The 22,137-nt window shown below is 45.1% G+C and overlaps 1 protein-coding gene across 2 annotated transcripts; it reads right to left on the reverse strand.

Moving 5' to 3' along the window:
• Nucleotides 1–3,768: 3,768 nt before the first annotated feature.
• LOC120937637 (barrier-to-autointegration factor-like protein) lies at nucleotides 3,769–19,650 on the reverse strand. Of its 2 annotated transcripts, XM_040351020.1 has the most exons (3): nucleotides 19,542–19,650; nucleotides 15,649–15,779; nucleotides 3,772–5,137 (listed from the first exon to the last, which is right to left on the reverse strand). In XM_040351020.1, the coding sequence occupies exons 2-3, from the start codon at nucleotides 15,772–15,774 to the stop codon at nucleotides 4,988–4,990; spliced, it is 276 nt and encodes a 91-aa protein (XP_040206954.1). In that variant the 5' UTR covers nucleotides 15,775–15,779; nucleotides 19,542–19,650; the 3' UTR covers nucleotides 3,772–4,987. The 2 variants fall into 2 exon arrangements, with proteins under 2 accessions (XP_040206955.1, XP_040206954.1); XM_040351021.1 differs by lacking the exon at nucleotides 19,542–19,650 and having other exon boundaries at nucleotides 3,769–5,137.
• Between the last annotated feature and the right edge of the window lie 2,487 nt (nucleotides 19,651–22,137).

Raw genomic sequence — 22,137 nt, forward strand, 5'->3', positions numbered from 1 at the left:
ATATTTTTGTTTTAAATAAATCACCCAGATTTTATGCTATGTGGAGCTCTGTTTTGTCTTTTATACCCATCGTTGAGCATGGCATGGTTCTAGCGCCAGTGGAGGATATACTGCTGATCTAAAATCTATGGTTGAGAGATATGCTGATAGTGGTCCGGCAGGACCTTGATTTCTGGTAAGCAGCTGCATGATTGGTGGTGGATTCACGTCTGGTGCCCAACATCATTTTTGCAGTTTACACGGGTGTCTTCCCTGCTATTTGGACTTACCACTTATTTTTCATTTTGGACTTCACGGACTTCACTTACCACTTCTGTGGTTTATTTTTACTAGTATTATTGTGGCTGCGGTGTTTTTTTGCACAGTAACTTGTGGCATTTACCACTGGGTTTTTCACATACCAATTCCTAGCAGGGCCAGGTGGCTTTGGGCCCCCTGACTCTATGCGATTTACATAATTGTTTATATCTTAGAGTGTTAATTTAAATGGTTTAGCACATGCACTTGGGCAGATGCCTAAATTGTTTGTTTGATATAATTTATGATTTGGTTTAGCGCAATTATCCTCTTTTACCCATTACTATTTTGTTTATACACAATTTAATTGCCGCTTATTAATCCGATTTTCACCTTAGCGCAGTTGTTTCCAAATTCTCTTTACTGAAAGCTATGTCCATGTACAGTATAGTATGCACTCCTGAATCAATGCGGCATGGCAAGAAGTAGCATGTGGCACTGCTGAGGTATTATGGAAGCCCAGGTTGCTTTGATAGCAGCTTTCAGCTCATCTGCATTGTTGGGTCTGGTGTCTCAGCTTCTTTTTGACAATACCCTAGATCGGCGATGGCGAACAATGGCACTCCAGATGTTTTGGAACTACATTTCCCATGATTCTCATGCACTCTGCAGAGTAGTGGACCATCATGAGAAATGTAGTTCAAAAACATCTGGGGTGCCAAAGTTTGCCATTACTATATATTCGATGGGGTTTAGGTCAGGTGAGTTTGCTGGCCAATCAAACACAGTGATACCATGATCATTAAACTAGATATTGGTACTTTTGGCAGTGTGGGCAGGTGCCAAGTCCTGCTGGAAAATGAAATCAGCAGCTTCATAAAGTTGGTCAGCAGAGAGAAGCATGAAGTGCTCTAGAATTTCCTGGTAGACGGCTGCACTGACTTTGGACTTGATAAAACACAGTGGACCAACACCAGCAGATGACATGGCTCCCCAAATCATCACTGACTGTAAACCTCATGCAACTTGGATTATGTGTCTCTCCACTCTTACTCCGGGACCTTAATTTCCAAATTAAATGCAAAACATACATTTATCCAAAAAGACTACTTTGGACAACTAAGGGCCCTTTCACACGGGGCGGATCAGTAATGATCCGCCTCCGTAAGCTCAGCGGGGAATCGCTCCATATATTCCCGGTGAGCTGGCGGCTGACAGGGCGGTCCCCGCACACTGTGCAGGGACCGCCCTGTCTTTTCTCTGTTCTTCCTTCTGCAAAATCGGATCTTTGCGGAGGTGGGTGATTACGGGTGTCAGCGGATGTTTATCCGCGGACACCCGCAATCACATAGGGACCAATGTATGTCCCTTTTTCATCTGCAAAACGGATGGATGAAAAAGCGGACATATGGTCCGCACGTCTGAAAGGGGCCTAAGAGTCCCTCCCCCCCTCCCTTCTTAGCCCAGGTAAGACGCTTCCCACAGGGTCTCTGCTTCAGCAGTGGCTTGACACTCATCCCTAGCACTAGAGGCATCAGGAATCAAAGGTTGATTTACTAAAACTGGGAGCGTGCAAAATGTAATGCTGCTGTGCATGGCAGCCAAACCGCATCTAACTTCAGCTTGTTCAATTAACCAAAAAAAAAAAACAAAGGTATGGGAACTATGGAATGCGCTGGAGGCTCCGATCACGTGATAACCCCCTGTCTTGGGGGGGGGACGACCTGGTTAAGTATCCCGGGCTGGGGGGGGGGGGGGTTCGGGGCGGATGGTGGACCTTTCTCCTCTCTTTTTCCCCTGCACTCTTCACCTCTCTTTCTATACTTCTCTCCGCTTTCACTGCCTCTCCTTTACTTCCCCACTATACTTTATGTTCCCTTGGTCGCTAAGACACACTGTGGCAGGCTAGATTCTGTGATGATATAGACACTAGGTCCTATGTTAACTAGTTTGGATTTTGCACTGACCCGTCTTATTATGCAGTTGTTGCACTGGCAACTTTGTCTGTCCCTCCTAGTGCTGCCCCTTTATGATGCCATGTGTCCTTTTATGTCTTTTTCTATTATTTTTAATTTTTTTTCTTCTTTCCCGGTCCCTTCTTTTGTTTATCCTTTACCTGGAAAATGTTGAAAATTCAATAAAATTTAAGTTTTCAAAAAAAAAAAAAAAAAAAAAAAAAACACCCCATCTACCAAGTTGGTGGTCAGTGATGGTGACCCCAGATGTTTTGGAACTACATTTCCCATGATACTCAACTACACTGCAGAGCAAAACACACACCTTAGTGGATAAGAAAGGTCTTATAATTGGCATGGGAGGTCTCAGCCCAGCAGGTATCTGGTAATATGGGTACCAGGATTTACATTACAGGCATCAGTTCCTTCTAGGGATACAGAAAAATCACTCCCATCGACAGAGGCAGTCACCCATTACAGCAGAATAACCATCCCTTATTCATCTTTGAAATCACAGGTCGCACCTTGTAGCAGGGAACTAGGCCCAAAATGAGGCAAAGCCTTGTATATTTACAAACCCAAGCAGCCAATGCTGATGAAAAAAAAAAAATCACAGGCAGCCAGAGGTAGCAAAAGGCTGAGGAACTGTAGACAGGCTGGGGAACTAAACTAGTGACCAGAGAATCCACACAGTGTCTCAGAATGAGGAGCAGCAACAGAAAGACACTTCCCCTGGTTGAATGGTGAAACAATACAAAGCATGTGTACAACACTTTACCACTTAGGAAATGACACCAGCGCTCAGTTCTTTCACCTTTATCATAACCATAGTAAGATGATGGTGGCAGGAAATTTAAAATGTATGCACATTTGTACCAACAATGAAGCCCGAGCAGCCTTACTCATTACCTGAATTCTCAGACTGGCTTAGAGTGGAGACTGTGCCACGGCTCTGGACATGGAAAGCAGTCTGCAGCCAACAGTACATAAACCCAGTACCACCATGCAGAGCCAAGTGCCCAAAGGTCAAATTCTAACCAGATCAGTGCAGTGGGTTTAGGATAGAGCTTCCAGATGTGCATTTACTTTGGGCCAAATGGCTTTGCTTGCAAAGCGATTTAGAGACTAGGTCTTACCAGAGACTGTGCCATGACTTTAGACCTGAAGAGCACTCTGTGGGCCAATTAACAGAGGTCTAGAAAGTAATAAATGTTTAGATGTTGATTTTGACAATTCAAAGTGTGCTGGCGATAAACTGTTCCACAGAACCCGCTTATTCTATAGCCTTTTCTAGGAATGTGTGCAATGGGAAAATTGCGCATTGACCTCTTCCATTGTAAGGTGGTGGGCAGAATGTGCATAGTAGCCAATCAGCTTGTTCAATAAAGCTTTGACAAAACCTGTAAGCCGATTGGTTTCTATGCAGAGCTGCATCAGATTTTGCAGTCCAGTTTTAGTAAATCCCCACCACCGAATATCAGAGGTCATGTAGAAAACTACAGCAGTATTGTGTAATCAAGAGCTCACAGGGCATGAATTATCTGTGCAATGCTGAATGTCAGAAAGGCAAAATGTATAGTTTGAGAAGGAAAGCTGTGCATTTATTTATTTATTTTTGTTTAACATACATGCAGAGGAACATTTCAAAAGATGGAATAGAGGAAATTAATACAGAGATATCTAATAATAGATTAGTTATCAAGACAAAATTGGGAGTTCCACTTACTAAAATGCATTTAAAACAAGTGACAATTGTTCCTCGAGTCCTTTTTTAAAGGTTAAGGGAGAAAAACTAATCCCAATACAAGATTTCAACCGTTTTTATATAAAAAGTCAAACTCCAGGAATTCAGACACTTTATAAAATGTGCTGGCATACCGAATTAAATCCAACAAGGTGCATGCCACCTCCTGTATCACTTTAAATTACATACAACAGTTTTCCAGAGCTACGGAAGTGCAGCTATCACAATACTCCCAGGGCTCTGACAGGAGAGACACTCTTCTTGCACACATGTCTGCCCTTCCCCCTCCACTGTTCAATCCAAGAAGCCTATGTATTCTGTCAAAGAGAACACAAAGCACAAAGGGGAGGGGTGAGGCAGGCACAGCAGCTACATGCAACTGCATTCTTAAGAGTCCAACGTCAAAGTACCAGAAGCATAGCAATGCTTATGGCACTCAGAATAAATGTAAACTGAAAATTAAAGAGATGCCCACAGGGTAGCATGCACCTCATTGATTTAACCCCCTACATATCCAGCACATTTTACAAAGTAGCTGAATTCCTGGCATTCAGCTTGTTGCAGCTCTATAGAAATGCTCTGCCTGTCCCTCCCAGATATGAGTGATTTATATTTTTACCCCCTTGTGCAGCCATTCCGCTTACTAAAGTAATTCTGAAACAGACACACTTTGCCTTATAGGATGGGAGCTTTCCCCACTCAGCCCTTGCATAAACTATACTGGGTCAGGAAGATGCAGCCAGAATAAAGTCATTATAATCCAATGGAACAGAAGGTCATGGTCTGAATTTACCAAAGGTCCTGCTTTTTAATGCAGACTCTTTCCGCTTTAAGAGAAGCCTTTTTTTTTTGTTATGTACACACCTTCTTGTTGGTCAATGGATGATGTACAATATAGTTGGGAAAGCTAGTGACATGGTGTAAAGGCTGCACAGAGGTAATTTTATCTTAAACCTTTATTCCTTAGCAAACAATTTAGTAAACATAATCTAATCGAATGGAATGTAAAACTGAAGGTCAATAAAATATGGAACTTTAAAGTTGAAGAGCTTCAGAGGAAGGATGAACACCATTCTTTCAGACAAGATGAACATAACTCTTGTTGACGGGAATTCGCTCCACATGAATCTTTCAACCAGTCTTTAAAGAGGTCGTCTGCATCCTTTTTTAACACAAGAAACTGTCCCAGAAGCACATAAGCCTGCAAAATACACAAACCTTTTAGCAAGGAATGACAAAATTAACCCTTCAATTAATAAAGAACACACTGGCCTGTAGATTTTAAAAGTACGTAATGCCAAAATGTTTGCATTGGAGAGATTTCCCTTCACTTCTTGTCCTGGAAACACACCAGGAAACCTCTAAAAAAAAAAGGGGGGGGGGGGGGAATGCATCTTAGACAGATGGCACTGGTTGCTGTGATGACAACTGCAAAATGCTGAACCCACATATGGAGCACATTGGATGTAATAACTCAGTCATATGCATAAGACTTTTATTTATTTTTTTCACTTTGTATTCACATTCATATGCATATTGATGTAATTTATAATATTGCACTTTAATATGAATATAGAGGCATTAGTTTACAGTTTAATTTAACCACTTAACCCCCGGACCATATTGCTGCCCAAAGACCAGAGCACTTTTTGCGATTCGGGACTGCGCCGCTTTAACTGACAATTGCGCGGTCGTGCGACGTGGCTCCCAAACAAAATCGGCGTCCTTTTTTCCCCACAAATAGAGCTTTCTTTTGGTGGTATTTGATCACCTCTGCGGTTTTTATTTTTTGCGCAATAAACAAAAATAGAGCTACAATTTTGAAAAAAAATAATATTTTTAACTTTTTGCTGTAATAAATATCCTCCAAAAATATATAAAACAAAATTTTTTTTTCCTCAGTTTAGGACGATACGTATTCTTCTACCTATTTTTCGTAAAAAAAAAAAAAAAAAAAAAAATCGCAATAAGCGTTTATTGATTGGTTTGCGCAAAAGTTATAGCGTTTACAAAATAGGGGGTATTTTTATGGCATTTTTATTAATATATTTTTTTTTTACTAGTAATGGCGGCGATCAGCGATTTTTTTTCGGTACTGCGACATTATGGCGGACACTTCAGGACACATTTTTGGGACCATTGGCATTTTTATAGCGATCAGTGCTATAAAAATGCATTAGATTACTATAAAAATGCCACTGGCAGTGAAGGGGTTAACACTAGGGGGCGGGGAAGGGGTTAAGTATGTCCCTGGGTGTGTTCTTACTGTGGGGGGGGGGGGGGTGGCCTCACTAGGGGAAACACTGATCCTCTGTTCATACATTGTATGAACAGAAGATCAGCATTTCCCCCCCCTGACAGGACCGGGAGCTGTGTGTTTACACACACAGCTCCCGGTCCCGGTCTGCAACGAGCAATCGCGGGTGCCCGGCGGCGATCGAGCCCGCCGGGCACACGCACGGGAGTGGGGGGTGAGCGAGGGGCGCGCACGCGTATAGCTACGGGCTCTCGCCCAGGAGAGCTGACCTGCCGCCGTAGCTGGTCGGCAAGTAGTTAAACATTATTGCACATTAGACCTTTTGGTCATCATATGAGCCGCCCCCTCACACCCTATTCAATCTCAGCTTGTTGCCTGCATAAAAAAAAAAAAAAAGACACCTGTCCACAGAAGCGGTTTTAAGATTTTTGGTTCTAAAAAGGGAGGGCAGTGGAGACCCATGACTAAGCCACGTGACGAATGGCGTTACGCGTGGGGGAGGAGCCTATGTGACGGGACTACGATCCTAGTGAGGAGACCATCACACTGAGCGGCAACTTTTGACTCTGAGCTTGTGTTTATCGGCGGATGTGTGAGTGTTACACCGTCGGTGTAGTCTCTTGTCCACCCTTCTTGCCATACAGTATTGTACTATGAGGCTTGTCCTCTCTTTTTTTCTTTTACATATCCATTGGAGTGTTTCTGACTGAATTGCTTGAGAAGGTCGTTGTCAGTCTGATGAGAAGCAGTGGGAAGGAAACATCAGCTGAGTGGCTATAGGGCTGCATATGGGTTCAGTTTCTTTAACCCATTACGAACTCACTGTGCTACACCATTAGAGAGAGTGTATATTTCATAAGTGTTGTTGTTTCTTACTTATACTATTCACTGAATTTGATTAATATCACTCACAATATTGTATATAATCAGCACTAGTTGATATTAGCGCTATCTCATATTCATTTTATATCATTTTCGGTTTTGTTCACCCACTTGATACGCAGCTTTTATTATTTGATTATTTTTGTTGGTTTTTTCTTATATTAGTTTAATTTGGTAGCGCAGTAGTACCACTCTTTATAAGATGTAATATAACTACATTTCTTTCTAGACTATCTGCACATCTACCTCCCCTCACTCACTACTAAACGACCGGCTAACACAGTGTTTCTCAACTCCAGTCCTCGGGGCGCACCAACAGGTCATGTTTTCAGGATTTCCCTCAGATCAAACTTCTGTGGTAATTACTAAGGCAGTGAAACTGATAAAATCACCTGTGCACAATAATGGAAAGCCTGAAAACATGACCTGTTGGTGCGCCCCGAGGACTGGAGTTGAGAAACACTGGGCCAACATACACACAGGTCAGTTTCAATTAAACCAGCTGACATTGCTCGGCATTCGGCCTGTGTGTACGGGGCTTTATTGACATTAGCTTCTTTGAATGGTAAACATCATTGGCGGGATCTATGCACAAATCTTATTTGGCTCATTCCAAGTTAGGATCGTAGGGGTACCGAGTAAATAGGGATTTTTGTGGGTCCGTCTTTCAGGATAAATCCAACCTCCTCCAAACTTAAAGTTGGTGCGATGACTTTTAAAAAAGTCTAGCAGTGTCATCCGACACCACCTTAAACATTCCCTTCAACAAAGATCCTGAACCCTCCTTCGTATACATACCACCTCATCTAAAAACTGTAAAAGAATGGGGGAAGTGGAGTTGGCCTGACACTATCTGAGCCAGGATCTAGAAGTGGCCTTTGGGGTGTAGGAGGCCGGTTGTGACAAAATGACCAACCTGGCAGAATGTGCAACCCGCGTCACTTCCTGTGACTTGGAATCAGCTGTATCGCAAAACCGAGCGCACTGCGCATGGAGTCATACATCCCTTCAGTGGCCAACGTCGGCACACACAGGAATTTGCCTGAAAAAATGCTCGACTACTGCGCATGCGCACTGCAGAAATCACCAATTACGTTGCCAAGCTCATCTTGGTACACCTTACACTCAACATCAATTATATGCAATTAGATAAGCGGACTTCGATTGCTGAAATGGTTATACCTTGATGTCTCTGGATTTTAATCCATTGTCTCCTTTACACAAGGGGGACATTCATGGTTTTATCTAGACAAATCTAACTGTTTAATCAAAAATTGAGGTCATACGGACATGAAACATAGGGGCAGATCCACGTACATCGGCGCATATATAGACCGGCGTAGCGCATCTCATTTCCGTTACGCCGGCTCAACTTAGAGAGGCAAGTACCGTATCCTCATAGTATTTGCGCACAACGTTGCGCCGGCGCAACGTAAATTTCGAGGCGTAAGCCGGCGTAATTGAAAGTGGGAAGGAAGTGGGCGTGTTCCACTGAAATGAGCCATGACCCCATGCAAATGAAGGGTCGGACAGCGCATGCGCAATGACGCTGACTATTTTCAGCGCCTCTCTGCGCATGCTCAGAACTCGGCCCGACGTAATCAGTGAGATATGAACTAGGCCCGGCGTAATTAGTGAGATACGCCCAGGGCATAAATACGCCCAAACATGCGCCCGTCCATTGCAAAAGTACATCCATTTGTTTCCCCCCCTGAAGCAAGGTGCTTTTGTGCCGTTGTTTGTTGGTGTTTGTAGTTTTTTGTAGGGTGTGTTTTTTGGAGGCATGTCAGCGAGGAAGAGGAAGCTGAATTACTCCCTGCGGGAGAAGGCCATCATTGTCAGGGCCATGACCCTGTATGATCGGTTTCTCCATGGGCCTGAGAGTGTCAACACCACCCAGGCCAGGAGGAGGGAGATCCTGCAACTGATTGCAGACGATGTCAATGCATCGGGGAGTGAGACCAGGATCCCCAATGAGATCTTGAAAAAGATAAATGATCTCAGGCTCTTCATCTGAGGTAAGCTGGCTAAGATGGCCACTCATGCCAGGGGCACTGGAGGGGGACCAGCAACTACTATCAGGCTCACTGCTGAGGAGCGGGTGGTTGCCCAGTGCCTCCACAGGCATCAAGTGGAGGGAGTGCCTGGATTTGACTCCATTGAGGAGGTCTTGAGGACAGGTAAGTGTTTTTTTTTCCTATCTGGTGTGTAGCATGTGTGGGGGGGGGGAGGGAATATCTGACAAGTGTGTGGATCCTCCAACCTGTGAATGTTTTGTGTCATCCACAGATGTGCAGGAGGGTGCTGGGCCATCTGGCCAGTCCACAACCTCCCCCGGACATGAGTGATGCAGACCCCCAGGCAAGCCAGGAGTCCTCTGAGGAGGGGAGTGGCCACACCTCTCCTCATGAGGAGGAGGAGGTGCTGAGTGGCAATGAAGTGAGGCTCCATTTGGAGGAGTCTAGCCCTGATGCTGGCACCAGTCAGGCCTCCATCAGGGGTAGCCCCCCCCCCCCAAGGGTCTCCCCTACTCCTAGGCCCCAAGCCTCATCAGGAGCCAGGAAGGCCACCAGGAAGACAAGGGAAGGTGGCGGACGTTCTGCCAGAAAATCTGCGGAGGGACCAGGCCCGTCAGACCTGCCACCTGGGTCAGGTTACCCAGACTATGGAGCGCATGGAAGACAGCATGGCCTCCATAAAGGAGTCTGTGCAGGACATGGCATGCAACTCCTTGGCTGCGATAACCTGCATGAACGACCTGCAGACCACCACAGCAGGCGTGGGTCAGGAGGTGTGCGCCCTGACCGAGGCTGTCCGTGCCAACACGGCAGCCATCCAGGCGGGGGTGAGGCTGCATGAGAACACCAATGTGGTCCTCACCCGCATTGCCCTGGCGTTGGAGGGCAGGCCGCCAGGTGGGCAGAGACCAGGGGATGATCCTCCTTCTGATTCCCCCCCCCCCCCATGAGTCTCCCCTGAGGAGCCGGGGCCGCCGCAGGCGTAGGGCGCGCCAGCAGTTTTTTTTTTTTTACTCAGGTGTTTTATGTTTTTGTAGCCCAGGCAGGCTACAGTGTGAATGTTTGAATGTGGGGGTGACATTCCTGCCGGAAAAGGGGTGTCACCCTCTGTTGTGGTGGAGAAGGGTTCCCCAGGACCAGGGAGAAGTGATCCCCAGGTCCGTGTGAATGGTGTATGAATGCCCAGCAACATAATTGGAGCCTGGGCGTGGCGTTGCTGCTCACAAGTCCTGCATGGTGGACTTGGGCTAATCCAATTTGATAAGGATGTGGGGTGTGTGTGCTAGGGACCACAGTGGTGTGCATTGTGCTTGTGCCATGATTAATGTGTGTGTTTAAACGTGCAAAGATGCCTACTGCGAGGCATCTCCTGACTGCTGCTCCCTCAGAAGACGGGGTAGCCTCGGGCGGGGGGGGGGGGGGGAATTGTCTGGTTCGGGGGTCAGGTCATCACGTATGTCAATCTCCAGGCCCTTTCTCACGGCAAAGTTGTGCAGCATGCAACATGCACCGATGATCTGGCACACAAAGTTTGGGGAATACAACAGGGTACCCCCACACTTATCCAGGCATCGGAAACGGGACTTCAGGAGGCCAAAGGTGCGTTCCACCACTCCACGGGTACGTGCGTGTGCATCATTGTATCTTTGCTCTCCTGGGGTTTGGGGATTCCGGAATGGAGTCATGAGATGGGGTCCCAGTGCATATGCAGAGTCACCTGGAAGGGAAAAGACAGGAGGATGTTAGTCATGCATGTGCCCCTCGTGATGTCTGCATCATAGGGGCGGACAGTCATGCCTGACACCCATGTCACTCACCAACCAGCCAGCTGTCCCCATACATGTTCTGTTCAAATTCCATTGGGATGGGGCTTTGACGGTATATGTAGCTGTCGTGGCTGGACCCTGGGTGTTTGGCACGGACGTGCCATATGAGGCATTGGGCATCGGCTATCACCTGTACGTTGATGGAATGCCAATGCTTCCGATTGCTGTATAGGTGCTCTGTCACGGGGGGGGGGCCGTAGTGCCACATGTGTGCAATCAATGGCCCCCACGGTGCGTGGGAATTCTGCAATTCTGTAGAAATCACGCATTGCCTTCACCCGCAGGTCCTCCTGGGTGGGTCTGATGATTTGGTTGGCCATGCGTCTGAGGATTGCGAGGACAACCTGGTGCACACATCGGCTAATGGAGGATTGTGCCATCCCAGCCACGACTCCACTTGTACGCTGAAACGAGCCACTGGCAAGGAAATGCAGTGCTGCCAGGACCTTGACCAGTGGCTCCACTGCATGTGAGTGTTTTGTCTGGCTGGTGATGTCATCTTTCAGGGTTGTGGTTAATTCCAGGATGGCAGTAGGGGTGAATCTGAAGATGCGATACACCTCCGAATCACCCATGCCAAAGACATTTATGCGCGGTCGGTATATCCCCTCCCGTGCCTCCTCCGTGCCCTCCTCCTTCTACGCGCATCTAAAGCCAGTAGTATAGCAATGACCATGGATGCCCCTGGCATATTGGCATACAGATTGTTGTCCTGCAAGTGTGGGTGCTCAGCTCGTCCCTAACGGTGCTGCTGAAGCTAACCTGCACACGTCTGGTGCAAAGTTAAAGCTGCTTTTATAAGGGGTAACTTTAGCGCGTAGCCTGTGCCGGACAAACGTACTTTCGTGGATCGCCGTATCTCCCTCATTTGCATAGCAAAACAATGGTGCGTCCAGCGTATTTTTGCGCCCACGATGCGCCGGTGTAGAAAAATTACGTTGGTCAGAAAAACCTAGGTTTTCAGGCATATCTCGTTTTGGGGATACGGCGCATAGATACGACGGCGCATATTTACACTTACGCCGCACATCTCGAGATACACCGGCGTAAGTGCTTTGTGGATCTGCCCCATTATGTCTAAAGTATGACCATTGTTTAATCAGACTGTTGGTTAACATATCGTTTAACAAAGGGTTAATCATTAGAAAACGGCCTATAGCCAGTATATTCTAATGTTATACCTTTAAGAATCTCTGTAACTTTTATAATACTAATGTTTATACTTCCCTTGTATTTTCATCATTCATTCTTTCTCATAGACGTGGAGACACTGTGGAAGTCCTCTGATGACCGCATCGGTTCGTATATACATTCTATCATATGCCATCGCTATATAACATAATTGGACAGCTTTTAAATTATTTGGTGCTCCTTGGGTCATGTGCGCTAATGTTTATGTCCGTCAGCCCTTATTAGATGGGCACCCAGGGGCGACCACCAGATGCTGGTTGTAGCTCTGAACCATGGCGGAGGCTTTGGTGCTGTGACTGCCCTGATTCCGTGCTTATATCCCGCTCCCACCATCTGCATAGAGACTAGCCATCGTACTCCTGTCCCGCCCATGGGGCGTGTCATCACGTCCAACCGTATGGACATGGGCGGCTTCCAGGAGTGGGACATACTTGAGAGGTGGACCTTGGACACTCCCAATGCTGCACCAGATACGCCCATCACAGCGTTCTGACGTCTCCTACGTCACACGCTGTGGGACTATATAGGAGCCCTGTCAGCACACACAAGCCGCACAGGCAACTCGGGGAAGACCTCACACACACCAGCTCAAAACAAGGTAACAGTCGTTTTCTTTTAAACACATTACCAACGCTCACAGTGGTGAACTCTGGAAGCGGTATATATCTATATAATCTGCGTAATCTAACGCACTTATATGGTTTTTCCGTTTTTGTTTTTCCTGTTTGCTGTTTTAGCTGCCTCTATCTCTCATTGAGGATCAGAGTATTCACTCACATTTCCTCATTGGAAGTGTAATTAGAGGTATTTTTTCATATTTTTTCGTTATATACATATATACCAATGTAACAACTGACCAGTAGACTCTTTTTCCCAACATTTGATTTATTTATCTATTATATTTTTTAGATTGCCGTTCAGGCATAATTATTCAGTGGTGAATAATACACTGCTATGTGTGAGAGATTTCCTTGTCTTCCCAGCTCTATTTTTCGATATAGGAATAATTTCATGTAAGTTTATCATTTACATAAATATTTTTTGTGCCCTTTGCGGGACACAACATACATAATAAAACTTTCTATAATTTATGTGATTTGTAAAATGATCATGAAAATCTATATATGAATCTATTTATAATTAAATTCTGCAGAGGCTGAGACATTGCTCTCCGCCTATAATCAATTGATCCAATTAACATTGAAACTAAAGTTGCAGTAATATAGGAAGCTCCTTTACACGCTCATTACATATATACACTATATATTATAAAATTCTATAGAATACCACCAACTTTAATTACTTAATATATTTTACTTGATCTCAATGGTTTGGGTCAGGAGATTTACCTACTTTTACCTATATTTATATATACAATAATATATTTTTATTTTTTATCAATATTAAAAAATAAATATTTTTTTGCTCATTTACAACACATCACTATATTTCTGTTGATTTTTTCAAAACATTTCCTTTTTGTGTCATGTTACCTGATCATGATATAAGATGTACTACATTGTAAGACCGCTTCTATACACTCCCTATTAGGACTGACGGGCATTGCATGATCCGCACACATTGATCCAGCCTTACCCTGTTATATACAACATAGCAATTTTGCTTGTTGATTCCTTGGCCTATGTTCCACGATCATCCTAGAGGTACCCATGTGCTCTACGTCAATGTTTGTCAAAGGATAGTGACGGATAAAAACAAACATTCTCTACTGTTCAAAAAAACTTTCCTGTTTAATTCGTTTTTCACTATGTTTATTTACATAAATCTATGTTCTCTTGCTATTGAATCATTTATTTCATTTTTACATGACGAATAATGATGACTTTGATGTTTGTAACACTGTGATAAATTAATTATATATTCGCAATGTCTCATTAAATTTTTATCAATTATAGATTGTCTTATATACTTGCGTGTCCCTGAGGAAGCCCCAATGGGCGAAACATGTAGGACCCACAGTATACGATACTATACAAGTCAACTAATGTTGAATTACAATCTCTCATATGATCATGTTTTTTAGCCTTTTTTTGTATGAATAATGTGTATAATTAAAATAATATTTTTTTAAATCTTGTCTCGCTGTATGATCTCTGTGGTTCCAGAGCTATTTTATGATTTATTGGCTTTTTGACATACCCAATTTGCATTCGTATAGTCCCATGCCCCATCCCGTAATTGGGAATACATATTCATTTTTCTACCAGGGACTGTAATGCATTTGGCTACCTACACTTTATTTTCAAGTGCAAGCTCTATATATTTCTTCATTTGCTAAAATTAATTTGCTTAAAAAAAATAAAAAAAAGGGGGTTTGGTGTAGCAAGATGTCCGCTGCCTTGCCTGCTTACTGTAGATGTGATGAGGTCGAGTGTAAGGTGCACCAAGATGAGCTTAGCAACGTAAATCTCGTAAGTGTTAGTTGATGTCTAGTATTTTGTCAGGCAAATTCCTGTGTGCACTGACGTGAGTCACTGGAGGGATGGATTGCGCATGCGCAGTGCACTCGATTTTGCGATACAGCCGATTCCACGTCACAGGAAGTTGCACATTCTGCCCAGATATTAATTTTGTCAGAACACCGGCTGAAGGAATCAACGCAAGCTTGATTGACTTAATGAACTTAGTAGGTTATCAACTTCAGAATGAAAACTGAAGATCATCTCTGTAAGGGCCGGTTCACACCAGATTCAGTCCAGTACGTTTTTTTTCTGCATCACAAATGCACAGACAGTAGATTATATGGCTTCCAATGGCATAGTACACACCAGTACAGGTTTTATACCAGTTTTGTTTTTTACTGCACTAGAACGCACTTCCAGTGCATCAAAAATGCATTACAGCAAAATAAACCCATGCAGGAAAAAAATAAAAATAAAAAATAAACACACGAATGCATTGAAAACATAAAAAAAAAGTGCATGCAGAAGCTCATTCAAAGTGAGTTTTTGTGGTGTGAACTGTAAGCAAAAATGCATCTGGAACGCATATGGAGTGCATTTTTTGTGGGGTGAACTGGCCCTAAAGGAGGAAGAATTTTGAATGCACTGCAGTTTATACATACGAGGCTAGCTTTTTTTTTTTAACAAAATCTGTAGGAGGTACGGTCCCTCCTTTTGGCTGCACCTTTCCTGTACTCCAAACAAGAAAATAGACACCTGTCAGTCACGAAGCAAAGAACAAAAAAAAAAAATGGAGACCGACGCCATGGCTGCCCCGTACTGAGATGAAGTGGTCTGCACATACAGACGCACATTATCATTTTGGCTGCCAGATATTCATCATATTGTCCGATGTTCTATATTTTGCAACAAAGCCCTCCCCATTCTTACTAATGTAAGCGTTTGCCACATCCAATTCATCATACTATGACTGACAAATATATTTTACATGGTGGTGGTGTACCAGATTCATTTTGCATATACGGTAAATCTACAACTAATAGATATGCATGTCTGACTCTGAAATGTTACATGGTAAACCAAAGTGAATGATGAAATATTCAGATATGAAGTACCTTATCAAATCCTTGTTCTTCCAATTTGCCGCCAAGAACTTCTCCAATACCGGCCAGTGCTGTGACTGGTTTATCGCCCATAGGCTCAGACACAAAGTCCCGATGCTTCTGGGAAGTGTGCGACATCTTTGCTGTAGAAATTACAAGACTTGAGTAGTTGGCCACTTTGGCAAAGAAATTTTTCAGATTCAGATATTGCATGTGAGGATTTGGCAAGATCGGGATTATGTACGTAGAGGTCGTTAACCGATCACAGGAATAACACCCAACTAGCAGAAATGCTCACTTTTTCATACATGTAGAACTTACTAAAATAAATGTGCAGTGGGGTTGCTAATCATTCCATTGTGGGCCCAAAAGTGATCCTCTGGCTTTGGACTACAATTGAAGGGTTCAGTCCACTTAAAACGAATACCTTAGGCCTCGTACACACGACCGGATCTATCCGCTGGGATTGATCCGCGGATCAGTTCCAGCAGACAAATGCGGTCGTGTGTACGGCCTAGCGGACATTTTTCGGCGGAGATTTCTCCAGCCGACGGATTTCCAGCGGATAAAAATTTTGTAGCATGCCAAGAAATTTATCCGCCGGTATCCAGTCCAGCGGACTGATCCGGTCGTCTGTCCAGACTCACCGGATCAGTCCGTCCGCTCCCCTCTATCGCATGCGTCGTAATGATTCGACGCATGCGTGGAAGTAATTACCTTCCAGCGTCGCGCACGTCATCGTCGCGGCGACGGCTCGACACGTCACCGTGGATGTATTCCGCGCGGATTTCGATCTGATGGTGAGTACAGCCATCAGATCCAAATCCGCCAGAGGATTTATCCTCTGGGAACGGTCCGGCGGACCGATTCCAGCGGATATCCTCTGGTGTGTACGGGGCCTTAGTCTTTGGAAGATGTTGGAAAGTAAAGTTTTCTGAATCTTTAGGCTCTGATGGTGAGATCTGTGCACCAACTTTCTCAGAGCTAACCACTTGTGCAGGTATGAAAAGTGCGGTGTAGTTTTTCTAATGAGAAGAGTGGGCACATCCATTCTGTGCCTGGAGAAGAACATCAGGGCGGGTGGAAACTAGGGTGTAGATATCTCGCCACCAGTGTTACCAAGATATGCAAGAAAGAGGGTGACCAAGTCCATCAAAAATGTAAGCTTCAGGTGGAAAGCCCCTATAAAAGACACCCAGAATATTGAGCTCTGTGCCATGCTAGAACAGTAAACTGGCACAGCAGCATGTTTGCCAATGGCTCTTGCTGCCTTGCAGAATTATTGTCCTTGATACACTATTGGCTTTATGTGCAGCCTGGTCTGCTAAGGTTACATATGCGTAGATGGCCACACGATTGCAGCGCTCTTACCCCAGAAGTGCCAGGCGGGTATCTGGTTTTGACTGGAATCTAACAGGAAATTACGAAAAATGCTTGCCGCTTCTGGTTTTCTAGAGACCACCATGGAGGTGATCGAAGATGATCCAGTCTCTGGTGACCTCTACGGCAAAATGGCTGGATTGGATGCCAGGCTCTCTGCCAGGACAGGAGAGCCCGGAGATGCACCGGAGGGAGGGGAACAGCTTCCACCGCCTTAAGACCCCTTTCACACTGGGGTGTTTTTTCAGGCGCTTTGGCGTTAAAAAAAAGTGCCTGTAAAGTGCCTGAAAGAAGCTGCATCTGAAATCCCAATGTGAAATCCTGAGTGCTTTCACACTAAAGCGACTGAAAAAAGCCACAGTGCGAAAGGGTTCTTAGCGGCGCTTTACCGGTGTTTTTCGGGCTCTGGCAGCGTGAAAGGGCTCTGAAAGCACTCAGGCTTTCACATTGGGATTGCAGATGAGGCCTGTAAAACGCCCCAGTGTGAAAGCGGCCTTAGAAACAATCCACTTGTTTCCATTGATTTCAACGGGAAGGGGCGCTTTAGGAGCGGTGTATACACAAAGATGTGGAGAGGTGCTTTACAGACGCCATTTTTAGCGTTATAGCGCCTGTAAAGCGTTTCAGTGTGAAAGCAGCCTCAGTTTCTCACCCCTGAGAAACAGAGATCCTAGGGCCCCTTTCACATTGAGGTTGCTGGGCAGGAGTTTTTCAGGCGGTATAGCAGCGCTGTACCACCTGAAAAACTCCTCAGTGTGAAAGGGGTCTTAGTGAAAAGTAGCACACTGTACACACATTAAAAAGCTGCGAAGAAGCTGCTGGCAGGACTTTGATGCCCTGCCAGCGCAGCACCCCAGTGTGAAAGCACTCTGGCTTTCACACTGGGATTGCAGCTAAGGTTTTTTCAGCGCTAAAGTGCCTGAAAAATGCCTCCAGCGCAAAGGGGTCTTATAGCGTAAAAAAGAAAAACCGCAAAGGTGATCAAATACCACCAAGAAAAAGCCATTTGTGTAAAAGAAAAAGGACATCAATTTTGTTTGATTGACAAAAAAGAAAGGGTCTAAAGCGCTAGCCAATAGTGAAACATGAGATATGTAAAAATAAAATTAAATGTGAAGTGCAAACAAACTGCTGCTCAAATCTAAAATGTTACTAACAATTACAGTGGTATGAATAAAAAAGTGATGAGCGCAATAATGCACTAGGTGATGCGACTCAGTGACACAGAGGGGGTGCAAACAAATAATAAACAAACAAATGACCACCACTAAAGATTCCTGTAGTGAATGGGAAACCAAAATGCAAAATTACAAAATGTGAAACTGCATCTCATAGGCGTAACAAAAAGTGTCCATAAAGTGAATGGGTTAAATCCATTCATTGCGGACTACAGTAGAGAGCCTCCATCTTCTTGAAGCCCTGCATTGCGGAAGACAGTCGAAAGGATACAGCAGCTCACACACATTCAATCCGAGTATCCATTCAAAGTGTTTTCCCCACATCAGGGAGGTAAGCGTCCTGTGAGGATACATTGGATTATAATCACTGTATGATTCACTGCACTGCCATCAATATATGGATTTAACCCATTCACTTTATGGACACTTTTTGTTACCCCTATGAGATGCAGTTTCACATTTTGTAATTTTGCATTTTGGTTTCCCATTCACTACAGGAATCTTTCATTTTGTTTGATTACAACGTTGCACAACTATGCAATTGTCAGTTAAAGCGACGCAGTGCCGTATCGCAAAAAATGGCCTGGTCGTTAAGGGGGTAAATCCTTCCGGCCTGGTAAAAAAAAAAAAAGGACACAGATGCAGGCGGATGTAAATGGATGATCATTCAAGTACATCCACCTGCCCCCGATGAATCCCGACACTGAATGCCTGTGTGAAGGGGCCCTGTTCTCCATAACCATGCACGCCCAGGGAATTTCACACCCACTCATGTCTCCCTATACACCGGCCATCTTTTCCTGGTTATTGCAGCCAGGTCCTGATGAGGCACACAGGCTTACATACTGTACATTGCCTTGAGGAATGGCCACCAAAGACTACCTTCGGCACGCTGCGCCAAGCAAGCACTACCTCAGGAGGCTGCGGCACAACTAGGCAAGAAGTTCAAGTGATGGCCTTTTACACAAGAATAAAAAAAGGAGGGGGGGGGATTTACAAACACACACATACATACACATATATATATATATATATATATATATATAATAAGATTGGGACAATATACATAGATAGTACTGTGTGAAGGGAAGAGTAGTAAGTAGTTTATGGAAAGTGGTTGACAAACATGATTCTCTGAGCCGCTGCTTTACCAGTCTCCGACCAGCAGAGGGCAGTGACACCTTATGTAACATTCCCATACAATGGGTTAGGAACGATGTCTACAGCCCCGAAGATCGCATTATCAGAGGGGTTAAGGGTAAGGGGAGGGGAGGACACAATTGGGGGGAAGCCGCCACCTTAGCCCGAGAGCCGCAGGTGACCACACTGTACACCAACACCGAATACCTGCATAGACGGGACCCCGCACAGCCAGTACAATGCAGCCTGATCCTCAGCCGTCACATGCCCCGCCTCCTTTTGGCCCATTTAAGAGGGAGCTGATGACGTCACCGTTGTGCAGTGTCCCGCCATTTCCCTGCTGATCATAGTGTATCAGTGGTGAGGTGGTGAGGTGTATTCCTCATATCAAATTTTGTGGCTGTTATGTATAAAATGAATCTTCCCCTAAAACACATTTTTATATAACCTGTGACCCCTGTTTGGTCCACCACAGAGTCATGCTTCGGGTATACAAAAAATCCCAATGAGTGCAGCTTTGTGTTCATTGGTACATCAATACATGCTTGTGTTTAAATACAAGCATTGTAAGTACCTGCATTTGACTTGGATCTCTTGCAGTCAATGTACAGCAGAGCTCAAACTGGAGGGAGTGAGAAGCAACACAGGGAGCCAATCAGTTGGGCCAAAGTGCAAGGTCTGGGTGATGTGGCAGAGCTATGTAAATTTCAGAACTGGATGAACAGAAATCCAAATCCTTTAGGAGGCAAAACAACTCACATAACTGTATCCTCTGTGTATTTAACTGCCTGGAGTTCAGCTTTAAGGGTAGCTGTCCCAAATTCTAAATGTAACCCCTGCCTTGCCCCCGTCTAGCACCCGCCTGATAAATCCGCACTTCACTGTAACACCAGTCATAATGGGCTCCATTCAGAGAAGAATCTCGCATGCGGTATTTAGGTGTCCAGATACAAAATCCATACCAGACCGTTATCTGAGCACGCAACCTGGCAGGCTGCAGGAAAGAGGGGGGACGAGAGAACGTTCCCCCTCCTAAACCATACCAGGCCATATGCCCTCAACATGGGGAGGGTGCTTTGGGCCCCCCCCCCCCCAAAACACCTTGTCCCCATGTTGATGGGGACAACGGCCTCTTCCCCACAACACTTGCCCGGTGGTTGTGGGGGCTTATCGGAAACTGGTAGCCCCCTTTAACAAGGGTACTCCCAGATCCTGCCCCCCCCCCTATGTGAATGGGTATCGGGTACACTGTACCCCTACACATTCACCAAAAAAAGTGGGAGGCGTCCCGCCAACTGCAGGCTTTTTGCATTCACAGCTGTTATATAGCTGAGGGCAGGACCACCCGGTGATGCCACCCCCTCTGACGTTACGTGATGTCACATGATTTCAGAAGGGGGCGGGGTCACCGGCTTACATCACCGGGTGGCCCCGCCCTCAGCTATATAACAGCTGTCAAAGCAAAAAGCCTGCAGTCGGCGGGAGCCTCCCCTCGAGGCGGAGTTTAACCACCTCAATACCGGGCACTTTCACCCCCTTCCTGCCCAGGCCATTTTTCAGCTTTCAGCGCTGTCACAATTTGAATGACAATTGCGCGGTCATGCTACACCTTACCCAAATGAAATTGTAATAATTTTCCCCCACAAATAGAGCTTTCTATTGGTGTTATTTGATCACCTCTGTGGTTTTAGAGCGACAATTTAAAAAATAAAGCAATATTTTTTACTATTTGCTAAATATCCCCAAAAATATATAAGTTTTGGCCGATACGTATTCTTCTACATATTTTTGTTAAAAAAATCGCAATAAGCGTATATTGATTGGTTTGCACACAAGTTATAGCGGCTACAAAATAGGGGATAGATTTATAGCATTTTTTTTTTTACTAGTAATAACGGCAATCAGTGATTTTTATCGTGACTGTGATTTTGTGGCGGACACACCGGACACTTTTGACACTATTTTGGGACCATTCACATTTATACAGCGAACAGTACTATAAATAAGCACTGATTACTGTGTAAATGTGACTGGCAGGGAAGGGGTTAACACTAGGGGGCGATCAAGGGGTTAAATGTGTACCCTAGTGAGTGATTCCCAACTGTAGGGGGAGGGGGGTGACTGGGGGAGGTGACCGATCTGTGTCCCTATGTACAAGAGACACAGTATTGGTCTCCTCTCCCTGACAGGACGTGGATCTGTGTGTTTTCACACAGAGATCCACGGTCCTTCTCAGTTACTGGGCAATCGTGGGTGCCTGGCGGCCATCGCGGAATGAGGGACAGAGGGACATTGCTCCAAATCAGGGACAGTCCCTCCAAATCAGGGACAGATGGGAGCTATGCATCATGCCTTGCCTGTGAGAGTCATGCTTGTAACTGTCAGCCTAGCAATGCCTCATGGGACTTGTAGTTTCTAACAGCTGGAGGGCCACCGGTTGGAGACCCCTGGGTTACAGGCATTAGGCCCCCTGCACACTGATCATTTTGCCCTGGTGCATGAGGCTTCAGCATTTAGGTGCAGGCGGAAGGCACAGGTTTACGGTTGGCAGCTTGTAAAACTCTGTGGGCTTGTTTACACTAGTATAGGGTGACCAGACATCCCCAGTTTCAGGGGACAGTCCCCTGATTGAGGACACTGTCCCCAGACCAAGTCTGTCCCTGGTTTTGATTTAATAGGGGGCAGGGGCAATTTCAAAGACAATCAGTGCAGAACTAAAATAAAAAAAATAGAATTACACACCCCCTCTCTGCCGTGCCTACTAGCATAGGGGGGTTATATTTTTCCCATTATCTGTGCCCCC

The sequence above is a fragment of the Rana temporaria genome, chromosome 4 (assembly GCF_905171775.1).
Source record: "Rana temporaria chromosome 4, aRanTem1.1, whole genome shotgun sequence".
NCBI classification, from domain to species: domain Eukaryota; kingdom Metazoa; phylum Chordata; class Amphibia; order Anura; family Ranidae; genus Rana; species Rana temporaria.

What these genes read in the sequence shown, in the direction of transcription:
- LOC120937637 (XM_040351021.1), bottom strand. Translation starts at nt 15,774, where the DNA reads ATGTCGCACACTTCCCAGAAGCATCGGGACTTTGTGTCTGAGCCTATG. An exon ending in AAGAACAAGGATTTGATAAG is followed by an intron (nt 5,138 to 15,648) that starts GTACTTCATATC and finishes TGTATTTTGCAG; the next exon opens with GCTTATGTGCTTCTGGGACA.